This window comes from Silene latifolia, chromosome 3 (genome assembly GCF_048544455.1).
Source record: "Silene latifolia isolate original U9 population chromosome 3, ASM4854445v1, whole genome shotgun sequence".
NCBI lineage: Eukaryota > Viridiplantae > Streptophyta > Magnoliopsida > Caryophyllales > Caryophyllaceae > Silene > Silene latifolia.
Window position 1 is genome coordinate 12,945,574 of NC_133528.1, and position 27,657 is coordinate 12,973,230.

The window sequence follows — 27,657 nt, forward strand, 5'->3', positions numbered from 1 at the left end:
TTTTTAGGAGTCAATAAGTTGAGTGGGTAGTTCCTAAATTATAGATTAGTGGCCTAATGTTGTGGGTTAGTTCCTTATTTTCAGTTTAAGAAGTTGTGGTCTTATTAGTATAAATAAGACTTGCTTTGTAATCATTTAATCATCTCAATACAAAAATCTTCCTATTTTGCTCTAATAAGTGGTATCAGGAGACCAAGTTTTGATCCATTTCGCAAACCAACAAAACTCCCAAACAAAAAAAAAACAAAAAAAAAGAAAAAGAAAAAGAAACAAAGAAAAGTCAAACACCAAAACAAAAAAACAAAGTCCCACTACTTTTCCTCTGCACTTCATCGTCTTCCCGAAAACCAAAAGCCCCAAATCACTTGCCAGACACCCAGATTTCCAACCAAACAAAACAAAAAAAACCCAATTAACATACGAAGAATGGCAGGAAACGGAACCAATTCTTCGACCCAACCCTTAATTCCAGTTTTTAAGGGGGAAAAATATCATCTTTGGAGTCTTAAAATGAAGACCATGTTCAAGTCTCAAGAGCTATGGGACTTGGTGGAGGTCGGTTACACTGAACCGACTCCGGCACCGACTGTGCCTGATCAGCAACTGAAGGAGAATCGCAAACGAGATGCAAAAGCGCTGTTCTTCCTCCAGTCTGCACTTGATGATGAAATTTTTCCGAGGATTTCAGGAGCAACAACATCTCATGAAGCATGGGAGATACTCAAACAAGAGTATATGGGTGACGAGAGGGTAATTAAGGTACGTTTACAAACTCTCCGTCGCGATTTTGCTGCCTTGACAATGGGGGATACGGAGTCTGTGCAATCTTATTTGTCGAAAGTGACTGAAATCGTCAGTCAAATGAGGTCATTTGGTGAAACTATGACTAGTGAGACGATTGTTAGTAAAGTCTTGCGTAGTTTAAATGATAAGTTTGATCATATTGTCCCTGTGATAGAGGAATCAAAGGATTTGTCTAAATTTACCTTTGATGAATTAATGAGTTCTTTGTTAGCTCATGAAGAAAGGGGTCGTAAATCGGTTTCCAAAGTAGACGAAAAAGCTTTTTCAGTGCAGGATGAGTCTTCTTCTAAGGGGAAGGCTGACGGTGCAGGAAGGGGAAATGGTCGTCGCGGCCGAGGTCGTGGTGGCAGAGGACGCGGACGAGGGCGTTCCGGTAATAATCGATACGGTGCGATCTTTTTGCAAAAAATATGGCCACAAGGAAGCCGATTGTTGGTTCAATCCAAAGAATGACCAGAAGGCAAATTTTGCTGAGAAAACCGATGAGGATGCCAAATTGTTCATGGCTCATTCTCGCAACTGTGACGCCACCGAAGGCACTGGTTCATCGACGGTGGTCGCTCCAACCACATGTCCCGCTCAAAAACATTGTTCAAAGACCTTGATGAAACAATGAAAAGCGAGGCCCGACTTGGTGACAACAATCCGGTTCAAGTTGAAGGCAAAGGGACAGTAGCAATTAAAACCAAACAAGGTGATACAAAATTCATTTCTAATGTTAATTTTGTTCATAGTTTAGCCTACAATTTGCTAAGTGTTGGCCAGTTGATGAGTAGTGGTTATTCGGTTGTGTTTGAGGATCAGTTATGCACTATTAGTGACAAAAAAACGGGTAAAAATGTAGCTACTGTTTCCATGACTCAAAATAGAATGTTTCCTCTTGATGTGTCAAATGATGTTAGTAGTGCTTTAGTTGCTAAGGGTGATGATGAAACTAAGCTTTGGCACTTACGTTTTGGACATCTTAATGTGAAAAGTTTAAAACTTTTGAGTCAAACTGAAATGGTAGTTGGATTACCGAAAATTAGTGAACATGGTTTCTGTGAAGGGTGTGTATATGGTAAACAATGCAGGCTGCCGTTTCCAGTTGAAAAGGCTTGGAGGGCTTCAAATTTTCTTGACTTAGTTCATACGGATTTGTGTGGGCCGATGCAAACTGAGTCAGTTGGAGGTAGTCGCTACTTTATGCTGCTCACTGATGATTTTACTAGAATGAGTTGGTTTATTTCTTACAAGTAAAATCAGAAGCTTTTGGTTATTTTAAGAAATTTAAGCTCCTTGTTGAAAATCAAAGTGGCAGGAAAATAAAGGCTCTCCGAAGTGATCGTGGCGGTGAATTTTTGTCTAATGAGTTCAATATTTTCTGTGATGAGTATGGTATACGCAGGGAACTCACAAAGACCTTACACGCCCGAACAAAATGGTGTGGCGGAACGCAAGAATCGTACTGTGGTCGAAATGGCAAGAAGCATGCTAAAAGCTCAGGGGCTGCCAAATAAGTTCTGGGGTCAGGCCGTAGCTACTGCTGTATACCTGTTAAATATTTCCCCAACCAGGGCAGTCATGAATCGCACGCCGTTCGAAGCATGGAGGGGTAAGAAGCCTCGGGTAAGACACTTAAGAGTTTTTGGTTGTGTCGCTTATGCTTTAGTTCCTTCTACTTTACGCCGCAAACTCGATAGCAAAGCTGAAAAATATATTTTTGTTGGCTATAGTGGTGAATCTAAAGCATATAAATTGTATAACCCGGTAAATGGCAAGGTGATTGTAAGCCGAGATGTTAGGTTCAATGAAGAAGAAAGACGTGTTTGGAACGATGATGAGCAGCGTCCAAAAGAAGGTCTGGTGCCTAATGATGAACCAGAACCTCATGCTGCTGATATCGGGCAGAATAGAAGCAGTTCATCATCTTCCGATTCCACGCCACCTAACAGCCCTTCTGTGCAGAATAGTGGTCAAAACACACCTAATACACCACGATCATCAAGTTCATCCTCGGATGAGACGCCTCCAAAGCATTATCGATCACTCCGAGACATTTATGAGTCGTGTAACTTTGCCTTGTATGTGTCTGACCCTAACACCTACAATGATGCTGCTGAAAGTTGTGAATGGCAGGAGGCAATGAAAGCAGAAATGTATTCCATTGAGAAGAATCAGACATGGGCATTAGTTGATCGACCGGTGGATAAGAATATCATCGGGCTCAAGTGGGTGTACCGCACAAAATATAATTCCGATGGTAGCATTCAGAAGCACAAAGCTAGTCTAGTCGCTAAGGGATATTCACAGCAGCAAGGGGTAGATTTTGATGAGACGTTCTCACCCGTTGCACGTTTTGAGACGGTAAGAGTATTTCTTGCTTTTGCTGCTCAATTTCAGCTGCCTGTGTATCAATTTGATGTGAAGTCTGCATTCTTAAATGGAGACTTGAAAGAAGAGGTCTATGTCTCACAACCGCAAGGCTTTGAGACGAATGACACTGAAAACAAAGTTTACAGGCTGAGAAAAGCTCTTTATGGGCTCAAACAAGCACCGCGTGCTTGGTATAGCAAGATCGATTCATTCTTTCAAACTACCGGATTCAAGAGAAGTGAAAATGAGCCCACGCTTTATATTAAGCGGCAAGGTAATTCTGAGTTTCTGGTGGTTTGTCTTTATGTCGATGACATGATTTATATGGGTTCGTCTCAATCCTTGGTTGAAGAATTTAAGTCAAGTATGATGAGCAAATTTGAAATGACTGATTTGGGTTTGCTAAAGTATTTTTTGGGGCTTGAAATTAAGCAAAGTGCAGACGGTATATTTCTTTGCCAAGAGAAGTACGCCACCGATATCTTTGAAAAAATTCAACATGTCAAATTGTGAAGTTCTGACCACACCTATGAATGTAAATGAAAAGTTGCAACGAGAAGATGGAACCGGGCCAGCTGATGGAAAATTATACAGGAGCATTGTTGGAGGTTTGAACTACCTCACTCATACTAGACCGGATATTGCTTTTCCGGTTAGTGTGGTGTCTCGATATATGCATAATCCGACCAAACAACATCTCGGGGCAGCGAAAAGAGTCATTCGTTATGTGGCTGGAAGTCTGAATGTTGGCATATGGTACACTAAAGTGCCAGACACTAACTTCAAGTTAGTCGGGTATAGTGATAGTGATTTTGCTGGTTCCATAGATGATCGTAAAAGCACCTCTGGTCATGTGTTTGGTCTTGGCTCAGGTGCCATAACCTGGAGTTCCAAGAAGCAAGAAACAGTAGCACTTTCGTCATCAGAAGCAGAATATGTAGCAGTTAGTTCAGCAGCCCGTCAGGCTTTATGGTTGCTGAAATTGGTTGGAGATTTCCATATCCCGCAAAATGAAGGTACTGTTATATACTGTGATAATAGGTCTGCTATTGCAATGGCGAAAAATCCGACATTTCATGGAAGAACAAAGCATATAGACATCCAATATCACTTCATACGCAAGCTTGTAGCTGATGAAAAAATTGTATTGAAGTTTTGTGGTACAAATGAGCAAATTGCCGATATTTTCACAAAATTGCTTCCGCAAGCCAAGCATCAGTTTTTTATGTCCGAGTTGGGTGTCAGTGACTTTGAATCAAGGGGCAGTGTTGGAAACTAATTCAAAGTTGACTACTATTATTTAGGATCATGTGGTAAATGGTAGTCATGGTCATCAGTTGTTAGAGTATTTTTAGGAGTCAATAAGTTGAGTGGGTAGTTCCTAAATTATAGATTAGTGGCCTAATGTTGTGGGTTAGTTCCTTATTTTCAGTTTAAGAAGTTGTGGTCTTATTAGTATAAATAAGACTTGCTTTGTAATCATTTAATCATCTCAATACAAAAATCTTCCTATTTTGCTCTAATAAATTAAACCAATTTCCCAGAAAATAATAAAAATCAATCTATTATATCGTAATTGCTTTTTCACTTACATGTTTTATTTTTGCATCCTATAATCTTTTTCAAAAAAAAAAAAAAAATCAAATTCATCCATTATGCATCTTAATTCTCATATTGGACTAATTAATAAGGGTAAAATAGTCTTTTTATATATTTTTTTGAGATTTGGTATTAAATTTATGATAATTTAAGATTTTAGGTATAAGTTTTTAAAAATTGAGTTTTTCTAGGTACAAGTTATCAATTTATACCTTTAATATATGTAAGGTGAATTTTAATGAAACGTATGGAATCAAGCGGAATGGAGGGAGTATTTTTAATCAAATTAATTAGAAACAAATTCAATTAGGGCTACTTATATAATTAGGGTTTGATTAAATCCCACCATACAAAAAGCAAAAACAAATACATGACATCTATCAAAGCTTGCACCGATGATCTCGCTCAGCTCGAACATCCTATGGATGTTGACGATAATGCCATTGGTTGTAAATGGGGTCTTTCGTATCAAATATAATCCCGATGGCTCCCTTAAGCAACACAAAGCCCGTCTTGTTATTGCTAAAGGTTTTCATCAACGACCCAGTCTCGATTAATCTGAGACATTCAGCCCCGTTGTCAAACAAACCACTATCCGTCTGATTCTCTCCTTAGCCGTGACTCATGGGTGGACAATGCGTCAAATTGATGTTAATAATGCCTTCCTCCAAGGGAATTTAACCGAGACTGTGTATATGGTTCAACCACCGGGCTTTGCAAATCTCGACTCTCCTAATTACGTTTGTAAACTTAGCAAAGCTATCTACAGTCTTAAACAAGCACCTCGTGCTTGGTACACTGCACTCAAAAATTACTTTATTTCCCGTGGTTTTCGAAATTCCATATCAGACCCGTCTCTTTTTATTTTCGATGGAACTAACGATAAATTATTTGCACTTGTTTATGTTGATGATATAATAATAACAGGTCCAAATTCCGTTGCCGTCAACACATTTATTCAAGCTATTTCGACCAAGTTCTCGCTCAAAGACTTGGGTCCCCTATCGTATTTCTTGGGCATGGGAGTCACGCCTACTTCCACTGGTATTCATCTTAATCAGTCCAAGTATGTCTCCGACCTTCTTGCTCGCTACAGTATGCTCGAATGTAGCCCTGCAACGACTCCTATGCTGTCTCATCCGCCTCTTGTTCGCAATGATAATGAATCTGCACAAGATACTACTAATTATCGGGCAATTGTCGGGAGTCTCCAATACTTGTCCCTCACTCGTCCCGATATCGCCTTTCCGGTCATTAAGCTTGCTCAATTCCTCACCCATCCGACAGCTGCTCATTGAGGTGCATTAAAACGTTTACTTCGTTTTCTAAAAGGTACTATTAATCATGGCATATATCTTCGCAAGGACAATCCGTTCAATTTTCATGCCTTCTGTGATGCGGATTATGGTGGCGACTACAATGACTATCTATCCACTACTGGTTATATTGTTTTTATTGGTCATCATCTCGTCTCTTGGTCATCTAAAAAACAGCGTGCGATATCCCGTTCGACTACTGAGGCGGAATTTAGAGCTATTGCTGATACTACATCCGAATTGTTATGGCTCAAGTCGCTCCTTACTGAGTTACGCATTCCTCTACCCCAGCCCCCGGTTCTGTTTTGTGACAATCTTGGTGCGACGAACTACTCTGCTAATCCTATTTTCCATTCGCGAATGAAACACCTCGCTCTTGCCTTTCACTTTGTCCGGGAACAGGTTCATTCGGGGACTACGCATTCAACATATTAACGGTGACGATCAAATCGCTGACACTCTTACTAAGCCGTTGCCACGACCACGCTTTACATTGCTTGCTTCCAAGATCGGACTTTCCCTACGGCCGTCCGTCTTGCGGGAGCGTGTTAAGGATAATCAATTATTCAATGGTCAACAACTGAAACCGTCTCCATCTATTGAGGAACTACCTCCAGCTACTTCTCCTAAATACATGCCTTCAATCTCTTAGCTGTTAATATTAGTCAATATGTACTCCTAGTCTTATGCTAATAGTTTAGGGTTAGTTAGCTTAGATATTTTATATCTCTTCTAGTATAAATACTAACTCTTGTAAACCTTGTAAATTCATTCAAACAATTATAATAACATTCGATCCTTCACAAAACCTTCCTAAAAAATGAATTCAAGAGTGCTTACCAATCGAAATTCTGATGGGTCGAACGTAGGGTCCGGGTGAAATTAGGGTTTGCGTTTGTATTAAAAAGACCGGAATTTAGGGAAGAACCCTAAATAAGAAGAGCGAATTGGGTGATTGTGCGATGTCAGGTGAAATAAGGGGTAATTGTTCAATCTTTGTATACCTTTTACAACAGTAAATCTTAATAAGAATTATACTGCTTTTCCTATTGAAGAATTGTACTGGTCGTAAAGTAATTAAACTAGGATTACTCTGCTCCTATAATACTCTCCGATCATTTGTTTATCTATTTCATGTTAGGGTGTCTCGGTTAATCATTCAATAATTGACCTCTTCTTCTTTTCTTAATATTTGTATCAAAATTAAAGTTAAACAAACGACCGAGACGGAGTAGTAATTTAGAAGGTGCGAAAAAGATGATGTATTTTTTAGTATGTTATTTGATCCACATTAAAAAATAATGCAGGTGTGGTGAATATATTACCTATAAATAGTATAATTGTCTCACATCGAAGGTTGATTATAGATAGGAGAGATCATTGGAATTTAGGTATCAACCCAACCTCTTTTGAGTATTTATATTGATACATACCTAAAATCTTTTGAATATTTATATTATTGTCTTAGCTCTTAAGAGTTTGTATCATTCTCTCCAAATATGATACTCCGTATAATTTTCTATAGGTTTTTTTTAAAAAAACTACCTTATATTTAGGGGTATTTGTAAAAATACTACCTTATATTATTTTTTTTGTATTCAACTATCTTTGTTTTCTTTATTTTTGCTTAATAACTACCTATGCTAAGAGTCTAGACATATGTGCTCTGTTTTCCGGCTTTTAAATATCTCATATGACTCTTTTATGTTTTAATCTTACTAAGGCCGATTTTGGGAAGTCATGAAGTACTGACGCTTAACTTTAGTAGATGTTTGTAGTTATTATTGAAATGTAAAATTCACTAATTTTGCTTATCTGAAGTTAAATTGTGGTTTGGACGCAGTTGATCATTGTTGTTTGATGTTGACAAAGTCATGTAAGATAAAAATGAGAAAACGTCTAAAACAAGAAAAATAATATAAGGTAATTTTTTTACAAATACCCCTAAATATAAGATAGTTTTTGACAAAAAACCCTTTTCTATATTAGACATTACATGTAACATTATAACTAAATTAATTACCCTGTTGCAATGCACAAATGTCAAACTAATTTTCACTATTGTTGGGTGTTTGATGACGAGGTCAATTGATTTAATTGTAGTAGGTAGTGACTAGTGATTCCTCGATGAACAAAATGTTAATTACCATTAATTAATTACGTTAATTTGTCCAAACACATGACTTGACTATTTCATCTACAATTAGAAAAGTGAACAAAAATATATGATACAATATCATATTATTATGACAAGGCAATAGAGGTATCTTAGAAAGGGATTAACGTAGAGTTAGAGCATATGCCATCATCCGAATATAGGTTTAGTACCTCTTTTTCTTAATGTTATCCGTTTATTGTAACTTAGGCTAGTGATGTAGCTAAAGTAGTTAGAGCGTGAGATCAATTTTAATGTAATTATTATTATGCTTTTTTTTTTTTATTTATAAGGCATATAGGCCCTGTTCTTTCTGGCTTATTTTCAGCTCATTTCGATTGATTGACCTATATTCGATTGATTCGATTGATTCAGCTCCATTGATTCGATTGATTGATTCACTCCATTTAGTTGATTCGATTGATTGGCTCCTCCATTCGATTCGATTCGATTCGATTCGACTCCATTTAGTTGATTCGGCTCGATTTGACTCCATTAAATTCAGCTCATTCCAGCTTTACTAATTTAAATAATAGTTATTATTAATTTTGTTAACAATAATACTATTTTTTGAATATTAATATTATTTATTATTATTATAATTATAATTAATAATATTGTTAATAATTTATTTATTTATTTATTTATTTATTTATTATTATTATTATTATTATTATTATTATTATTATTATTATTATTATTATTATTATTATTATTATTATTATTATGATGATGATGATGATGATGATGATGAATATTATTATTAAAATGAATAATAATGTTATTAATGTTGTTGTTGTTGTTGTTGTTGTTGTTGTTGTTGTTGTTGTTGTTGTTGTTGTTGTTGATATTATTATTATTATTATTATTATTATTATTATTATTATTATTATTATTATTATTATTATTATTATTATTGTCGTCGTTATTATAATTATTATTAGTATTATTATTAAAATTCATAACATTTATTGGTATTATTATTAAAATTCATAACATTTATTATTAATATTATTAATGAGGCACACCGAACCGACCTGACTCACTTGCCAATACGGGGTCTTATAAGTCAACACGCTTGCCAACATGGTTACAAATTCGCTTGGTACCCTACGAATCACAAATCGTTAAAAGCGAATTCTATCAAGTTGATTACTGAAAATACATGTAACACATTTTCTATAAGCGAATCGCGAATCGGTAAGGCGTATTCATATCGAATATGGTAACCATGCTTGCCAAACCATCATTTGAGGTACACATAAAACTTATAAATATCTCACTATTCACCAATCAATGGTAAAAACTTCTCACCAACAACTTCCTCTCTCTAGAAGTAAGACTACTCGAGCTACTACAAGAGGGCACATAGATCTTAGCTTCAAGCAAGGTCCCGACTATCTACCATTACCGTAAGGCATCAGAAAAGGACCTTTACCCTCTGAGGCCTTTGTTACGCGTGAAAGATCCATCCGAAGAGAGCAAGCATAGGCTCGAGATGTCATATGAGAGTAGGGCGTTGACTCGACCTGAATTCGAGCAACGCTTACTTGAGTGTTTTTATTCTAAACAATTATTTTACTAATATCATTATTAATATGACCGTATTATTTATTATTGGTATTAAAAATATTATATATAGAAAAATACTATTTTTTCATTATTATAATTTATGATTATTCATATATAATATTATAATTTTTTTCTTATAAATATTAATTTTAGTATTACTATTATACTATGAATATTAATATTTATAGTTGATAATAACAATAATATTGAATAATAACAATAATATTGAATACTATTATTATTATTAATATGATTATTTGATTCAATTGACTTTATTGATTGATTTGATTCATTTCAGCTCTATTGATTGATTGATTCAACTCTAATTGATTCGATTGATTGATTGATTCGGCTCCATTCGATTGATTGATTCAGCTCCATTGATTCGATTATTTCGATTCGATTCAGCTCCATTGATTGATTGATTTGATTCAGCTCTAAAAAGCCAGAAAGAACAGGGCCATATAATCTTTAAAGACAAAAAGTTTATGATTGACAAATTTAACAAGAAAAAACGTTAATAATATACTCTGTAATGTTATGGGGTCAGTGGACTTTTTGCTGGAAGAAGGGTTTCGTTATATGAAGGACTTGCGTATTAAGGATTTATGCTATAATGGGGGAGGCTAGAATGAGGGGATGGTTCGTTTAATTTCTAAACAGGAGAGTGTGGATAAGATTCTGGCGACACCTCTGATTTCCACTTGGAGCCATGATGAGGTCTTCTGGCCTTTCTCGGATGAGGGACGGTACACGGTAAAGAGTGGATATGGGGTGATTTTTGGGGAGTTTTTTAATAACAAAGGAACATTGAAGGATAAGGAGAGGTTAAACTTAAAAAAGAAAAGGTTCTGTAAAACTACTCTCTGGAAGCTTCCAGGACCTCAACTATGGAAAATTTTGCTATGGAAGATTATCACTGGGTCCCTACCCATTGGGTGTGAGTTTATTAAGAGAAATCTTGGATGGGATCATTTTTGCACTCTGTGTGGTAAGGAGTTGAAGGAGGTCGAAACTCTGGAACACTTATTCAGGGATTGTGATGTCGTCAAGGATTTGGTTCGGGTCCGTGTTGGGCACCAGAATGGATCAAAATACTTCCTTGGAATTAGGCGAGTGGATTATTAATTAAATTACATACTTTAAGGGTCAAAAGGAGAATTGTTACGGACTAACACACTTTTTGGCCACTCTGAATAGTATTTGGGCATTGCGTAACAACTCTGTTTTTAGAGGTGAAAGCTTTGTACAAAAAGTTTTCTTCAAACAGTTGGGATCTCTGGTTTCACTGGCCATAAAGAACCCGGTGATGAAAATTACAAATGATGGGGAGGGGGTTTTTAACTCAAATGACTCAAAGGATCTGGAGGATGAGCCGAACTGTCTTAAAGATGGTCATCCTTTTTTCATTATTGGCCCTTTTGGTCCTTGTAATAGATTGAGGATTATGGTTGATGCAAGTTGGGAAGCAATGGGGATCGCAACTTTTTTTTTTTTTTTTTGAGAAGAAAACCCGAAGGCTTACTTTAATAACGATAAATCAAACAAAACAGCATCGTTTGCGGACGGAGGCAGCGTATCCGACCACTCTACTCTACCAATATTCCTAGGAAAAACATGCGCTAAAGCGTGAGCAACAGAGTTGTTCACACGACTAGAGAAAGACCAAATAACAGTATTAAAAGAATTACAAAGCAGTAAAATTTCCTCAATAACTAACATAAAGCAACTTCGTCCAGCTAATTTCTTCTTGAGTGCTTCCACCACTTGAAGAAAATCGCTCTCGAGGACCACGTCCCTGTAACCTGTCCGTAGAGCTTCCTGTAGGCCTTCAAGAACAGCGACAGCTTCCGCGACATGTGGCTCCCAAACTTGATCCTGCACTATAGAGACACCCCACAACACATCCCCCTTCTCACCCCGACACACCAGCCCCAAACTTACCCCTTCATCCTCCTTCACCCCGGCATCGACGTTTACTTTTACGAGACCCCTAGGAGCAGGTTATTTTCAGTCGTTTGCCTTAATCAAAATAAATCCTAGCTTAGTACTAACAAAATAGCTAGCGGTAAGTCAGGGTCGAATCCACAGGGAGGCGGTGATTATCTAGTTTGTTTATATTTAGTTCCGTCTTAAGGTAACCAATTTTGGGGGTTTGATTGTTTGTATGCTAATCAACTAATTGCAAGTAAATAAAAGATGAATAACAATAATATTAAAAGGTCTAGGGATCGGGTTCACTAGGTCGTCGTCAAAGGGTAGAATTTAATTCATTGATTGAGCAATGTATATTGTTGAAAGTCATATGATCGGTCGATTCAATATTTCTTTTAGATCTAATTTAACATGCGGTCGCTATCATTAAATTATCTCTATTCAATTATCGTGGCCTATACTAGTCTTAACCCGGTCGGTGATAATCCTAGTTTATGCAAGACTAATTAATCAATTATGATCAGTAATTAACTAATTAGAAGTAGTACGATAATCAAACAACAATTAAGAGCAATTTAACAATCAATTCATAATAATCCCTTTTCTAACAACCTAGATCCCCTTTCACCCTAGATAAGAGATTTAGCTACGCATAATAGAAATAAGAACAACAATAACAATAATAAGAAACATGATTGCAAGCATAAAAGATGAACAATGAAATAAATGATTAATAATAAAGGAAAGATTAAGAACAATACCGTAAATAGCTAGATCCGGAAGTAAGAACAATAAATAAACTAAACTAAGTATTTGAGAGAGTTTTCTAAGGTATCTATATTAAACCTATGTAAAATAGAGCATAAAATAACCTAGGGTACGAGTTTTGGTATTGGTATTTATAGCAATACATAACCGACTTAAGGAAAGTTGCGGGAATTATAAAACTGGAAGGTTCCTCGATCGAGCCAAGGGTGACTCGATCGAGGCACCAAAGTTCAAGAACACCCAACTCTCGACATTGCGAAATTTAGTTGATTAGGTTGGTTCCTCGATCGAGTCGAGAGTGACGCGATCGAGCATGAAGTTCCTCGATCGAGCCAAGGTTGACTCGATCGAGGCACCAATTTCCTGCTTCGCGCACTGAACTTCAAACGGCCGCCATTTCTTCGTTACTTGTCAGAAACAAGCGATTTTTGCGGCGTTGGAAAGCTAAGAAGATAAGCTTTTACCTCCAATTAGAATCCCTTGAAAATCCGTTGTAGAACTCAAGATATGGCTCTTCAAAGTAGGCACTTGTATAAGAAGCTCTTTTCTTCGTGTTTTCTTCTTAACTTCTCTTCCTTCATTCTTATGGATTCTCGTGCCATGCTTCGTGTATACCTTCATGCTCACTCGGCGATGCCCATTTCATTCCTTTGCTCCTCAAATGCATCATTCCTGCATTAAACATCAAAAGGCGGAAGTATCGACATTCTAACATAAAAGGCATGTAAATGATATAAACTAGCACGAAAACCGTATCAAAAGTAATTAAGGGGAGGCATAAATATGTATATAATTATGACTCATCAAACTCCCCCAAACCATCTCTTTGCTTGTCCTCAAGCAAAGCAACACACAATACAAAAGGCAATCATACAAATGGCGAATAAACGACTCAGAGCTAATGTTTAATGCACATACAAATCCCAAGCTATCCATATCTGTAACAAAGTAATGACTAAAGTGTACCAATAAAACAAATTCAAAGGTACGGGAAATAGAAAACGTAACTCAAGTCTCAAGTCACCATACTAGATACAAATGCCAAATACCTTTCGATCTTGCAAGACAAATTAGTCGGATTCTCGCGGATTCACTCATGCACTCATAAGTATATAGGGTGAGTTATATGTGAAGATAGAAAGAAGTAGAAACACTCACTCAACTTATGAAACATGCATGCAATCTAATGTGATAGGGATTTCCCCAACTAATATGCAATCATCATATGTAGACAAAAGTACATGTATCAAGGACAATAAGGGTGGTAAATGGGTTAAAGGAATAGAAGTGGCTTGTGCCAAAGCACGTTATGGATATGTGGAGCTAAGACGGTAGTCGCAGCGTTAACCAAAACAAAAACCAAATCTTTGATAATAAATGAACCCAACTTAGAGAAATGCTCTCAACTTTACAACGTATGAGAGTTAATAAACTACTCTCCAATTACGCATTAGACTCTAACAACCATCCTTTTGATCCTTGACAAAACCAAATGAAGCAATCTCTTTTCTTTTTTTTTCGTTTTTTCTATTTTTCGATTTTTTTTTTCTTTTTTCTTTTTTCTTTTTCTTTTTTTTCTCTTTTTCTTTCGCTTCATATTTTTCTTTTTCCAACACAAGGATACAACACAATCTCTAAAAGTATTTTGCTATACCCACATGACAACAATAAGTCCCAACCCAACCATAATAGCAAAATAAACATGATAAACAAGCAACTGCGACTGTCCCGAAAAGGTAGTCAAATTCTTGGATTGTAGCTCATAGGATGTAATTAATATTGGCTACAAGGGTTCAAACGGGCTAACAAAAGGTAATGTAAGGCTTATTTGAACGATAAGAATCGCCTATCCACATGTACTTAGTCAAATGAAAGCAATAGAAGTATCAAGAAATCAATGTCACACTTATGCAGTTTGATATTACACATTCCACAAGGAGAAACCACACTCAAGCCTAATTGACAATGAGACCAGTTTATTGATGTTCCTGGCCTAGGAAGCTCTATAGACCTCAGAATTTAAGTAGTTTACCAACGTAATTGTGTCAAATCTAATCAATATAAGGCATGTTAATATGGTTAAGACTTGAATTATGAGCTTTGTTTTCATGGCTAACGAGTCAAAACAATGTACATGGACAACTATTTGGGATTCAAATGCAAAAACAATGCAATTTAACATCATTGTTATTCAATTCACCAAGACTCGACCTAAAACAAAGAAAAAGACATGTTTTTGTATTTTTTAAATTTTTAATTTTTATGTATTTTTGATATAAAAGCACACAACAGAAATAAATCACACAACATAAATAAACTCCTCCCCCAAACCTAAATGTCACAGTGTCCCCATTGTGACGCCTACAACATAGCAATCACACACAAATCCAGCAACCTAAAGGACACAACTAACAAAAGGAGTGGAAAAGAAATAGATAATACAATTAAAGAAGGTACAATGGAAGAGAATACCGGGTAAGAGCTTAGAATTTCCCCCAAACCAGCTGCAAAAATAAGGGAAAATAATCAACCGCGCAATTCCTATCATCGTCTGGCTATGAAATAAACCCAAAAGCGTGGTTACTCGATCGGGCCTCGTCTTACTCGATCAAGGAACCATCTGGACGAGCAACTTCCTGCATTTAAAATAAATCCGCACACGAATCATAATCAATACAAGTTAAAGCTCGTAACAGTAAATCAAAAAGTAGTGCATGTGCTACACACAAGCATAAGTAGCACCAATAAAAAGTCCAAGCAAAGAATAAAAACAATGAAAAATGTCCTGGCTCATCAAACTCAAAGTTTAATATAAAATATGAACAATGTTCATCGTTCTTCAGGTCATCTTCTTGAGGAAGGAGATAAGGAACTTCGTCTGTCATAGAAGCTTCATCAAAAACTCTAACAGACTCCTTTTTGAAAATCTCAGCTTCCAAAGCATCCAATTCAGCTTCTATTTCAACACTCTCAACACAGTTTGTAAACCATCTCAGGAAGAGGATCATCTCCATAAATCAGCTTCTCTATCTCATCCACTTCCTTGCTCCATGGATATGACGCAGCAGCAGGGGCGTCATATGGATTCCTATCAAAACATAAAGCAAGACAATCATCAAAAGTAGGATCAAGAGCATTAATCATATGACAAGAAGCTTTTAAATCAGGAGGACGTTTTAAAGTATTATCAAGAACAAATCTAATAGTGTCATCCCCGACTCTTAGTGTCAGACTACCATCCCTAACATCTATGAGTGCTCCTGCAGTGTGAAGGAATGGTCTACCAAGAATGATGGGTACTTAAGAGTCCTCAGCCATATCCATAACAATAAAGTCAACTGGAATGAAATACTTCCCTACTCTAACGGGCACATCCTCTAAGACACCCATAGGTTTCTTTAAAGATCTGTCGGCCATTTGTAAGGTCATATTAGTAATACGGAGTTGACCCATATTTAACTTTTTGCAAATTGAATACGGCATGACACTAACACTAGCCCCTAAATCACAAAGGGCTCTATCAATAGCTATACTACCAATATGACAAGGAATAGAAAAACTCCCTGGATCCTTAAGCTTTGGTGGTGAGTTAGCTTGTAATGCGGCCGCGCACTCCTGAGTAAATGCTACTGTCTCCACTTCATCAAAAGACCGCTTCTTTGATAAGATTTCTCTTAAAAATTTAGCATACGCCGGCACTTGAGTTACCAATTCAGTAAATGGCACTGTCACTTGAAGATTCTTTACTACCTCCATAAACCTTCCAAACTGTTTATCCAGCTTGGATTTTTGTTGTCGATGAGGAAAAGGTAGTGCAATAGTTATGGGCTCGGCTGGCTTGAGCTTAGAAACAACTTTTGAAACACCGCCATCTGTCGAAGAGGTGCCTCGATCGAGTCGAGAGGTGACTCGATCGAGCACGCTGGTTCCTCGATCGAGCCGGGGCTGACTCGATCGAGGAACCTCTGCAGGTCCAGCTCCTTCGTCTTTTTTGCTTTTCGTCAAATCTCGTGTTTCATCTTTGCAAGTTTCTTTTTCATCGTCACTTAGCTCCAAATTTCCCAACCCCTTAGGATGCATGTATGGAGCTTCATCATCTTTAATGGGCATGTCCGGACCGTTATAAGAAGTACCGCTCCTTAAAGAAATTGCATTAACTTGCTCATGAGCTTGTTTACCTTGAGGAGGAAGACCGGACTGTTTTGATGGATTTTGAGCCGCCATTTGAGCAACTTGAGTATCCAACATCTTATTATGAGCCATAAGTTCGGAGATTTGAGCCGTTTTTTTTTTGCCGCATCATCAAAGTTTGTTGCAATAGAGCTTTTAACTCCGATACTTCATTACTTGGAACTTGAGGAGGAGGTTGAAATTGTTGAAAACCTCCTTGATTTGGCCTTTGATAACCTCCTTGTGGCTGATTACCACGATTTGGAGGAATATTATAGGTACCTTGTTGAGGAGCTTGAAAGAAATTAGAATACGGTGTACCTTGCTTGAAATATTGGAAGGCCTGAACTTGCTCAATAGTACTCATACATTTGGCCGCAGTGTGGCCATCTATACCACATCTCTCGCAGGACACTTCTTGTTGAACCATATGAACCATCTCTTGCTTACCCAAGGATTGGGTAGTCTTCAATTCAGCTATTTGAGCCAATATAGTCTCCAACTGTGCCGCGACCGCACTATCTGAGCCACTTCCTCTCTTACTTCCTCTGGGGTTACCATACTCAGTTGTGTGAGTAGCAATCTGATCAATCAACTTCCAAGCATTACTGTCATTAGTGTTATCTTGGAATCTCCCATTAGCAGCAGAATCAAGTAAAGCTCTATGATCACCATACAACCCGTTGTAAAACTGGTTGCAAAGGAACCAAATCTTAAATCCATGGTGAGGGACGGACCGCACTAGTCTTTTGAACCGTATCCAAGCTTCATTAAAATCCTCAGTAGGACCCTGTTTAAAACTTGTAATCTGACTTCTCAATGCATTAGTCTTCTGTGGTGGAAAATACCTTTTGTAGAATGCAAGAGCTAGAGAAGTCCAGTTGGTAATCGCGTCGGTCTCCATGTCTAAGTCCCTTAACCACTCAGCTGCATCATCTCTCAAAGAGAAAGGGAAGAGAGTTTGCTTGACCTGATCTTGAGACACCCCAGCTATTAAAGGAATAGAACAGCAATAAGTAACGAATTTCTCCATATGTTTTGCGGGGTCCTCTCCTGCTTTTCCTCCAAATAAATTCCTCTCTATCAAGCTTATGTAAGAAGGCTTGATCTCAAAAGTTCCCTTATCAGCGGTAGGGAGCTTGAAGCCTTTAGGAATAGAATCAACCGTGGGTTCGGAGTGACTTGCTAATGTAGGCATCTTTGGTGTTGTAGAAGTCACAAATTTGCGAGAAATAAGTGTGTCCTCTTCTAAGGACGAGTCTTCTGCGAAAGTATACCGCTCGTAGTCAAGTGTACTCAAGTCTTCCACTTGACTTACTTCTCTTTGAAATTTTAAATCGTAGCGAAAAGTCTTTTTTCGCTCGGGATCAAACGGTAGGATCTCTAACCTGTTAGACACGGGCATACACGAAACAACAAGAAAAGATAAAAGCTGTCTCAAAGGAACGAAGTTCCCTGAAACAAAAGACAAAAATAAACAGAAACAAACAGCACAATTGTTGCCTCCCCGGCAACGGCGCCAAATTTGATAAGGCTAAAGTCGTATCACCTTAATCAAAATAAATCCTAGCTTAGTACTAACAAAATAGCTAGCGGTAAGTCAGGGTCGAATCCTCAGGGAGGCGGTGATTATCTAGTTTGTTTATATTTAGTTCCGTCTTAAGGTAACCAATTTTGGGGGTTTGATTGTTTGTATGCTAATCAACTAATTGCAAGTAAATAAAAGATGAATAACAATAATATTAAAAGGTCTAGGGATCGGGTCTTTTGGTTGGGCTGTTTTTGGAGCGGTAGGGAAGCCACTTTTCGAAGGCATGTTGAAAGGGAGAGCTGAATCACCACTTCAAGAAGAGCCTATTGGGGTTCTTAAGGTGCTGGAATAGGCTAAGTCTCAAGGTTTTTTGCATTTGGAAGTTTCATCGGACTGTCTTAGCATGCTACAGCAATGGGGAGGAAGGACTCATAAGCATCACCATATTAAAGGCATCATGGAAGAGATTGCGTTCATTTCAACATCTTTTCATTGTTTATGTTTTAGCTTTGTGCGCAGGAATCTGAATAGGCTAGCTCATGGCCTGACAAAAAGGGCTATGAAGGACTGTTAGGACCCTTTATTTCCATCTGCCAAAAAAAAAAAGAGTAATGTTATGGGGTCTCAAGAGTCAAGGTCGACCTCGCTAGCAGTTGGTAGTCACGATCGAGCACACTAGGAGGTAAATATATTACGAAACACGTATGTGTCAACTTTTGTTAAACGGTAAACGTAGAGAGTTGTATTAAAAATGAATATTAAAAATGAACAATATATTTAAGTTGTATTCCATTAATACTTATAATTAAAATGGTACTCCATATTAAACTAAAGTATTAGTCATCTAACATTTACCAAAAAATTTATCAATCACAAAATTTTGTGTAAGACTGTTTTACATAAGAATTTGAGCAAAAGAGGTTTTTAAACTATTTTTTAAATCTTTTATTATCCAATTGAACTAATATACTGATGAGTACGGAGTATATTTTTTTTATTTTTTTTTACAGTTGGATAATTAAGAAAGGTATATGACTATGAGTATTTAGGTGGTAAATTTGTATTACACAATAACAAGAACAACGTCTTACAAACTACTCCCTATTCGAATCATTTGTTTAAAATATATGCGAGTTATATTTTAAACAAATGTGTAGAATTGATTGAAATGGAGGATTTATAAAACTTGTTATTCATTTGATTGTTGGTTATAGTTCGCAAGTTGTTCTAGACATAAATGGTAATATCTAATACTCCATGGTCCACCATTATGAAAAAAATGGTATTAGTAGTCCGTAGTCATTACCTACTAATTAAAGACGTATTTAGTCATACAACCATCAGAATTAGCGACTTTAATCACATAATACTTCTTCAAATTCTACGACCAATTCAACCCTTAAACATTAACGTATCTAATCCTTAGCCTATAAAAGGCCCATTTTGTTGTGTTAAACAATCATCAAAAACCACAATTAAACCCATAATCACCTCACTAATCAAAGATATTACCATGGCATTTTCCAAGATCTTTGCACACTTAACCCTTTTGCTCATAAGCTTATCCTTGGTTTATGCTACTGATCCGACCCAGCTTCAAGATTTTTGCGTCGCCACAAACGATACCAATAACGGAAGTAAGTACTTAATATCGAGTTATATATATAGGTCCATGTTTATCAATAAGTCGATAATGTTATAATATTAAACTGATCATTAGACTTCAACCATCAGGTTAAGGTTTTGGTTGAGATGTAATAATTACTAACGTATGTACTCTGTATTATTATTGCAGTATTTGTGAATGGACTATTTTGCAAGAATCCAATGGACGCGATACCCGAAGATTTTCTGTTCAAAGGGCTAGATGTTCCAGCCCCATTAAACAAACTTGGATCAAGTGTGAAACTAGTGAGTCCAATGAACCTACCCGGTCTCAACACCCTCGGCATATCAGTTGCTAGACTAGACTTCGCACCATATGGACTAATCTCACCCCACACCCACCCTCGCGCCACTGAGGTGTTCACCGTCTTGGATGGAACCATCTATGTTGGTTTCGTAACTTCAAACCAGGCCAATGGCGGTAACAAGTTGTTCACAAAGGTGCTTAACAAGGGAGACGTGTTTGTGTTCCCACAAGGTTTAATTCACTTTCAACTCAACATCGGCAAGACACCAGCTGTTGCATTTTCGGGGTTGAGTAGCCAGAATCCCGGTGTGATTACTATTTCCAACGCGGTTTTTGGTGCTGAGCCTCCGATCAACGTTGATGTTCTATCCAAGGCATTTCAGCTAGATGCTAATGTGATCAAGATGTTGCAATCCAAGTTCTCCACCGGAAATTAAACTATGGAATAGCTATAAAATAAAAACTTAGGCATCTCATTGGCTAGGGTGTACGATATTCTTGTATAGAATTTTTTATACTTTTATTGGCTATTGTTAGATGCACAATTATATGTACGTGTTATACTCAAATATCCATTGCTAATCTCATGTCCTTCACTATCCTTCAAGTCAAAGTTTCAAGCCAAAATAGTCCCCTCGTAACAACGACCAAGACATTTTAGCGAAACACGTTCAAAAGGGCGTATAAGCTGAGGTTTTATCTTGCTTTCATAGAAAGTAACAAATTTTTCCATTCCATCATAACACAAAATTGTACCAGAGAGACCCAACGTAGCTGAATTGTTTAAACCATACAAGCAAACTGAAATTGAGAACACCTCCACGAGCGGATTGCGCTCACAGGAGAGCCCTGATGCAAACCTATAAATTTCATTTCGTCCATCACTAAGAAATCTGATTCCCCTTCCTTAAGGTAGAATACGAGACAGAAAGTATTTGGCAAATACCGAAGACCCTCAAGTTGGAAATTTCGAATGGTGGTTGTAAAATAATTGTTTTCTATGAAAAACAGAGAATTCATTTCCTAGATCATCAATTAGAAAACTTGTGCCAAAGATTTTGTCTACCCGTAGTTCCCCGTAGCCAACAGCTGGCCATGAGATTTTAATAGAGGAGAGCTGAAAGAGCGTTGTGGCTTTAACGTCCGAGATAGGATTATCAAGTAGGAAATGTGGTTCTGGTTCCCAATGTGTGATGGTATTCACCGGTTTGAGCCCAGAATCTCTTACAATGGTATTCACCGGTTTGACGCCTGAATCTCTCACAGCCTTTACTTATGCCATCGCTGTGAGAATAAAATGCACAAGCTGAAATTACAGTCATGGTCAACTAAAACCAATTTACATGATGATACGTACCCTGAAGCTGAAATTACAGACATGGTCAACTAAAACCAATTTACATGATGATACGTGCGCTGAAATAATTAAGCAAAGCTAACCAATTTCCCCAAAATAAACATCAATGGATTATCGTAATTGTTGTTTCATGTACGAGTACATATTTTACTTTTCCATCACATATTCTACTTCTACAAAATAAATCAAATTCATCCATTATAAATCAAATTCTTCCATTATGCATCTTAATACTCATATATTGGACGAGCAAAATAATTATGTTTCCATCAATACTCACTCCGTTCAGTTTGATTCTATTTGTTTAATACATATGAGGTGTATTTTAATGAAACATATATATAGAAGTATAGAACCAAACGGAACGGAAGGAGTATTTTTTTATCAAATTAATTAGAAACAAATTCAATTAGGGCTAATTATATAATTAAGGTTTGATTATATCCCGCCCTATCAAAGCAAAAACAAATTTAAACATAAACCCTCCTAAAAAATGAATTCAAGAGTGCTTACCAACTGAAATTGTGATGGGTCGAAAGGAGGGTCCGGGTAAAATTAGGGTTAGCGTTTCTATTAAAAAGAGATGAATTTGGGGAAGAACCCTAAATAAGAAGAGTGAATTGGGTGATTGTGCGATGTCAGGTGAAATAAGGGGTAACTGTTCAACGTTTGTATATTTTTACAACATTAAATCTTGCTTAAGAGTTGATAAGCCTTCCGTCCCGATTATTTGTATATTTATTTTATTTTAGGGTGATTCACTCAATTGTTTAAGGCTCTGTTTGGTAAAACTAACTGAAAAGGTAGCTGAAACCTGAAAAGATAGCTGAAAACTGAAAAGCTAACTGAAACCTGAAAAGGTAACTGATAAGATAGTTGAAAATTAGGAACTGACAAGGTAGCTGATTATATAAAAAATTGTTTGGCAAACTAACTGAAAAGGTAACTGATTTTGATGAAATGACGTAAAAGAATATGATAATTATTTAATAATATAAATTTAAGGGATAAAAACGGAAAAGCAAATCAAATCAGGTACCTGAAATCTCAAATGTTACTCTAGGTAACATTTCATTTCAGGTAGCTTATTTAACCAAATAAGCTACTTACCAAACGCTTACAAAAAAATAAGGTACCTGAAATTTTGGTCAAATAAGCTACTTTAACCAAATCAGGTACCTGAAATGTCTTGCCAAACGGAGCCTAACTTTCTATTTTAGAAATGTCTTTCATTAGCAATTTGATCCATCGGTATTCAATTTAGTCCACTTGTCATTTAACAATTGACCCCCTCTTCTCTTCTTAATATTTGTCAAAATCTCCTATTTACTAAATGAATAGGTAATTCTACGTTTTTTCCCGCCTAAAATATTAATTTCTATTTGGGCTTTTAATTTTTACATTCTACTATGGGCCAAGTCTAACATAAAAAATGATTGCAAAAAAATATGTATAACGTCCTTCTATTCTACTACGGGCTAAATCTAGATCATATCAATTATCTTGCCCAAAATAACGTTATATTGATTGCCAAAAAATAAGTATAAAATCCCAATCCTTGCCAAAAGATAAGTATACAGTTAATCACTAGTGTAGATCCCCGTGCTACAGCACGGTATTTTTTAGTTTTGTTTTATAAAGAAATATTCTCATTAAATTAATTGCATAAATTAAATGTACTTGCAGTTTATTTTTGTCTTAAACTATTTTTACATTACTATAAAAATTAACTCTATAATAATTTATGACATACAATTAAATAATGTAAAATCTAATTAAAACGCATATTAACCTTATAACGAAAACAGTTAAGAACAGTATACCACGCATTTAAAAAGACGATTTGCGAATAATTAAACTAATAATTTTTTTATTTCTACAAAAAAAATACAGAAAAATTATTATGTCCTTTAAAAAATACACCATATTTAGAGTGTAACGATGAAGGATAATATAAGAAGCAGATTTACGTAATTTTAGAGTGCAAGTGATGACAATAATTATGGTAAAGATTGCATAAGAATCAGATTTGCGTAATTTTAGAGTGTAACTGATGAAGAATAATATTTATGAAAATGGAAATTATTGCGTAATAAATTAGGGATAGTGATTGTTTCTTGTAAAAGAGGTAAAATATAAATGAATATAAATTTATTTGTTATTGTTTCCATACATAGTTCTGTCACATGTTTAACGTGATAATTTGAATCCAATATACTGGGTTGTTAATTAACTCATTCCTTATCTCATTCTCAGTGAATATCCAATTAAATAGACCCATTTGAGAGTTATTCTTTTAGGCGGGAAAACTACTAAGAGTTTTATTCTCTTAGTAGTAGGGGAGATTGCTATAATCCCCTATTTACTAAAAGAATAGGTGGAACTCTACATTTTACCGCCTAAAATTTTAGAATCTAAAATTGGGTTATTATTATTATTATTATTATTATTATTATTATTATTATTATTATTATTATTATTATTATTATTATTATTATTATTATTATTATTATTATTATTATTATTATTATTATAGTCTATTCTATAGGTGTATCTTGAACTATAAATGGATATAATCTTTTAATCTGATATATTCATAAATTGAAATGCTCACAATCTGCACAAATTTGATCTGCAAGATTTACCTCCACGGGTTTTATAATTCCAAAATTCATTGATTTTCTATGAAAATATAAGAAATTGCGGATCAAAAAGTATAAATTAATAAAATGTTTTAAAATAAAATGATTATGGAAAATGATATTATTAAAATAGACATTTTTAACATTACTCAATCCTCTTGATTACTTTTTCAATGTTGAGTTTTTTTTTTTTTCAAATCAAAATATACAGATGATGAACGCATAAATAATTAATAAATTGTCAAGTTATAAACTAAAAAGTAAAATTTCATATATACCGTGCATAAATTGCACGGGTTCTATACTAATAATACATTAAAATGTGGAACCTCTGTATATACCGCGCATTGCGCGGGATCTAAACTAGTTAAAGTTAAACAAACTAAAACAAAGGAGTAATTTAGAATTTTCACTATTGTTGGATGTTTGATAACGAGGTCAATTGATTTACTTGTAGTAGGTAGTGACTAGTGACTATACTAAATGAACAAAATGTTAATTACCATTAATTAATTACGTTAATTTGTCCAAACACATGACTTGACTATTTCATCTATGATTCTAGAAAAGTGAGCAAAAATATATGATACGATATCATATTATTATGACTAGGCAATAGAAGTATCTTAGAAAGGGATTAACGTAGAGTTGGCTCATATGCCATCATCCGAATGATTTAGTGCCTATATTCGGATGTAGCTAGTGATTTAGCTAAAGTAGTTAGGGCATCAACAATAGAGGTTTATCAACAAAGGTTTGTGTATTTTTTAGAGGTTTGTTGATAAATCTATCTATTGTTAGGAATGGGGGTTTAGGTTCATAGATGAGAATGATTACAATTTTGTATACAGGTTTGTGTTTTTGGTTGTGAGTGATAGTCGACTCCATGTAGTATACTTTTATAAGGTTTGTCTATATTTAAGAGGTTTGTCTATTGTTGTATTGAGGTTTGTTGTTAGAGAGGTTTGTGTTTTGAGTGATGTGGCATTAGACAAACCTCATTTGGGATTTGTCTATTGCTAATGCCCTTAAAGCCTGAGATTTAAGGCACAGTCTTTAAAGACAAAAGTTTTATGCTAGATAAATGTATAGAATTAATTGAAATGGAGGATCGGACTTATAAATCTTGTTATTCATTTGATTGTTGGTTATAGTTAGCAAGTCGTTCTAGACATTCACGGTAATATCTAATACATGGTCCACCATTATGAAAAAAATGGTAGTAGTAGTCCTTAGTCATCACCATCACGTAATACTCCGTATTTCGTCAAATTTTACGACCGTTTCAACCCTTAAACACATTCACTTATCATATCCTTAGCCTATAAAAGGCCATTTTGTTGTGTTAAACAATCATCAAAAACCACAATTAAACCCATAATCACCTCACTAATCAAAGATATTACCATGGCACTTTCCAAGATCTTTGCACACTTAACCCTTTTGCTCATAAGCTTATCCTTGGTTTATGCCACTGATCCGACCCAGCTTCAAGATTTTTGCGTCGCCACAAACGATACCAATAACGGAAGTAAGTACTTAATTTCGAGTTATATATATAGGTCCATGTTTATCAATAAGTCGATAATGTTAGAATATTAAACTGATCATTAGACTTCAACCATCAGCTATAGCTTTTGGTTGAGATGTAATAATTACTAACGTATGTACTCTGTATTATTATTGCAGTATTTGTGAATGGACTCTTTTGCAAGAATCCAATGGACGCGACACCCGAAGATTTTCTGTTCAAAGGGCTAGATGTTCCAGCCCCATTAAACAAACTTGGATCAAGTGTGAAACTAGTGAGTCCAATGAACTTACCCGGACTCAACACTCTCGGCATATCAGTTGCTAGGCTAGACTTCGCGCCATACGGGCTAATCTCACCCCACACCCACCCTCGCGCCACTGAGGTGTTCACCGTCTTGGATGGAACCATCTATGTTGGTTTCGTTACATCAAACCAGGCCAATGGCGGTAACAAGTTGTTCACAAAGGTGCTTAGCAAGGGAGACGTGTTTGTGTTCCCACAAGGTTTAATTCACTTTCAACTCAACATTGGCAAGACAGCAGCCGTTGCATTTTCAGGGTTGAGTAGCCAGAATCCCGGTGTGATTACTGTTTCCAACGCGGTCTTTGGCGCTGAGCCTCCGATCAATGTTGATGTTTTATCCAAGGCTTTTCAGCTTGATGCTAACGTGATCAAGATGTTGCAATCTAAGTTCGCCACAGGAAATTAATTTGTGGACTTAATTAACTATATAATTAACTATTATTAGATGCATAACTATTTTATTTGTGTTTTACTCGTTGTAATAATTGTATTCTTCATATTATCTTTGGAAGAGTATCTTGTGATACAGTGATAATACAATACTTGTTTTTTTTGTTATGTCTAGTAAAATACTTACTTCGTTTTTTACTTTTCTTCCCATTTAACTTTTTTCGTCAAGATTTCACTGATTTGATCTTTAACTATCTTAAAAATCGTTCTGGATTGTCATTATCGCACAACCGCCGCAATTCTAGTGTAGACAACGGTGCGTTTGAGAAGAACTAAAAACATTATCGCAAAAAACAAGCTAGGAATTGTTTTTCGAAAGAATGAATTGACTATATTTTTTGGGTTCTATATATGAAAAAGATAGCATGAAAAAGTGAGAAACGAGATAATATGAAAAGAAATTAGGAATTAATCATCGAATTATATATGAAAGCTTATTTTAGCACTTTGATATTATACTTCGTAATTCAAGGATATATAAATGTTGAAGTGAAATATATTTTATAAATTGCGGAGATTATTAAACGTTGTATGTAATAAGCTTGCTTCCAATTGTTGAAAAACAAGTTCTATATTACGTTTTCTTTATTGTATGAAACGAATTAAACGACCCAGATTCTAAAATAAATTATACTCGTATATACATACTTTAGTGTAACTCAAACTCGGAAATAACTATACCATAGATACACGGAGTACTTAAAAAACATACTTATAAGTTACTCCCTTTGTCCCGGTCATTTGTTGTCATTTTCCATATTTGGGTGTCTCAGTGAGTTGTTGTCCTTTCTATTTTAAGAATAAACTTGATGAGCAATTTGATCATTCACACATAATTTGTTCCACTTGTCATTTAGTAATTGACCATTTTCTCTTTTCTTTGTCTTTGTGCCAAAATTAAAGGAAAACAAATGACCGGGACGGAGGGAGTATAAGTAATTAACACCCATGTGAAAAGTCTTCAAAATTAAATGTCATAATCAATTAGCCACATCTAGCTAGCTAATTATTCTCAAACTTCTAAATTTATTTATTAGAGATGTACAAACTTTGCATGAAACTATTATTGGCCTGATTTGGCAGTTGGTTACTTAAGTAGTTGGCTTGTTGCTCAATGGTACAAGTAAAAGGGTACAATTTACAAACTAAGGGTACAACTTTGAGACCTATCCATTGTACAATCATGATGAACTTATTGTAAAGAATTGTAATTGTATATTTCACAAAGCATAATTACAAGAGCTTATATACTAG

The 27,657-nt window shown here is 35.8% G+C and overlaps 2 protein-coding genes across 3 annotated transcripts; both read left to right on the forward strand.

Moving 5' to 3' along the window:
• Positions 1–1,401: 1,401 nt before the first annotated feature.
• Positions 1,402–20,724, forward strand: LOC141645922 (germin-like protein). 2 transcript variants are annotated; one of them, XM_074454075.1, is made up of 2 exons: positions 1,402–1,498; positions 20,001–20,724. In XM_074454075.1, the coding sequence occupies exons 1-2, from the start codon at positions 1,417–1,419 to the stop codon at positions 20,552–20,554; spliced, it is 636 nt and encodes a 211-aa protein (XP_074310176.1). In that variant the 5' UTR covers positions 1,402–1,416; the 3' UTR covers positions 20,555–20,724. The 2 variants fall into 2 exon arrangements, with proteins under 2 accessions (XP_074310176.1, XP_074310175.1); XM_074454074.1 differs by lacking the exon at positions 1,402–1,498 and adding an exon at positions 19,525–19,842.
• Positions 20,725–25,431: 4,707 nt separating this feature from the next.
• LOC141647242 (germin-like protein) lies at positions 25,432–26,511 on the forward strand. The gene is made up of 2 exons (XM_074455355.1): positions 25,432–25,647; positions 25,806–26,511. The coding sequence occupies exons 1-2, from the start codon at positions 25,524–25,526 to the stop codon at positions 26,357–26,359; spliced, it is 678 nt and encodes a 225-aa protein (XP_074311456.1). The 5' UTR covers positions 25,432–25,523; the 3' UTR covers positions 26,360–26,511.
• The last annotated feature ends 1,146 nt before the right edge of the window (positions 26,512–27,657 follow it).

Bases quoted from the DNA above. Each gene is read 5' to 3' on its own strand.
- LOC141645922 (XM_074454074.1), top strand. From the start codon at position 19,719: ATGGCATTTTCCAAGATCTTTGCACACTTAACCCTTTTGCTCATAAGC. The intron at 19,843-20,000 runs GTAAGTACTTAA...TTATTATTGCAG, and splicing joins AAACGATACCAATAACGGAA to TATTTGTGAATGGACTATTT.
- LOC141647242 (XM_074455355.1), top strand. From the start codon at position 25,524: ATGGCACTTTCCAAGATCTTTGCACACTTAACCCTTTTGCTCATAAGC. The intron at 25,648-25,805 runs GTAAGTACTTAA...TTATTATTGCAG, and splicing joins AAACGATACCAATAACGGAA to TATTTGTGAATGGACTCTTT.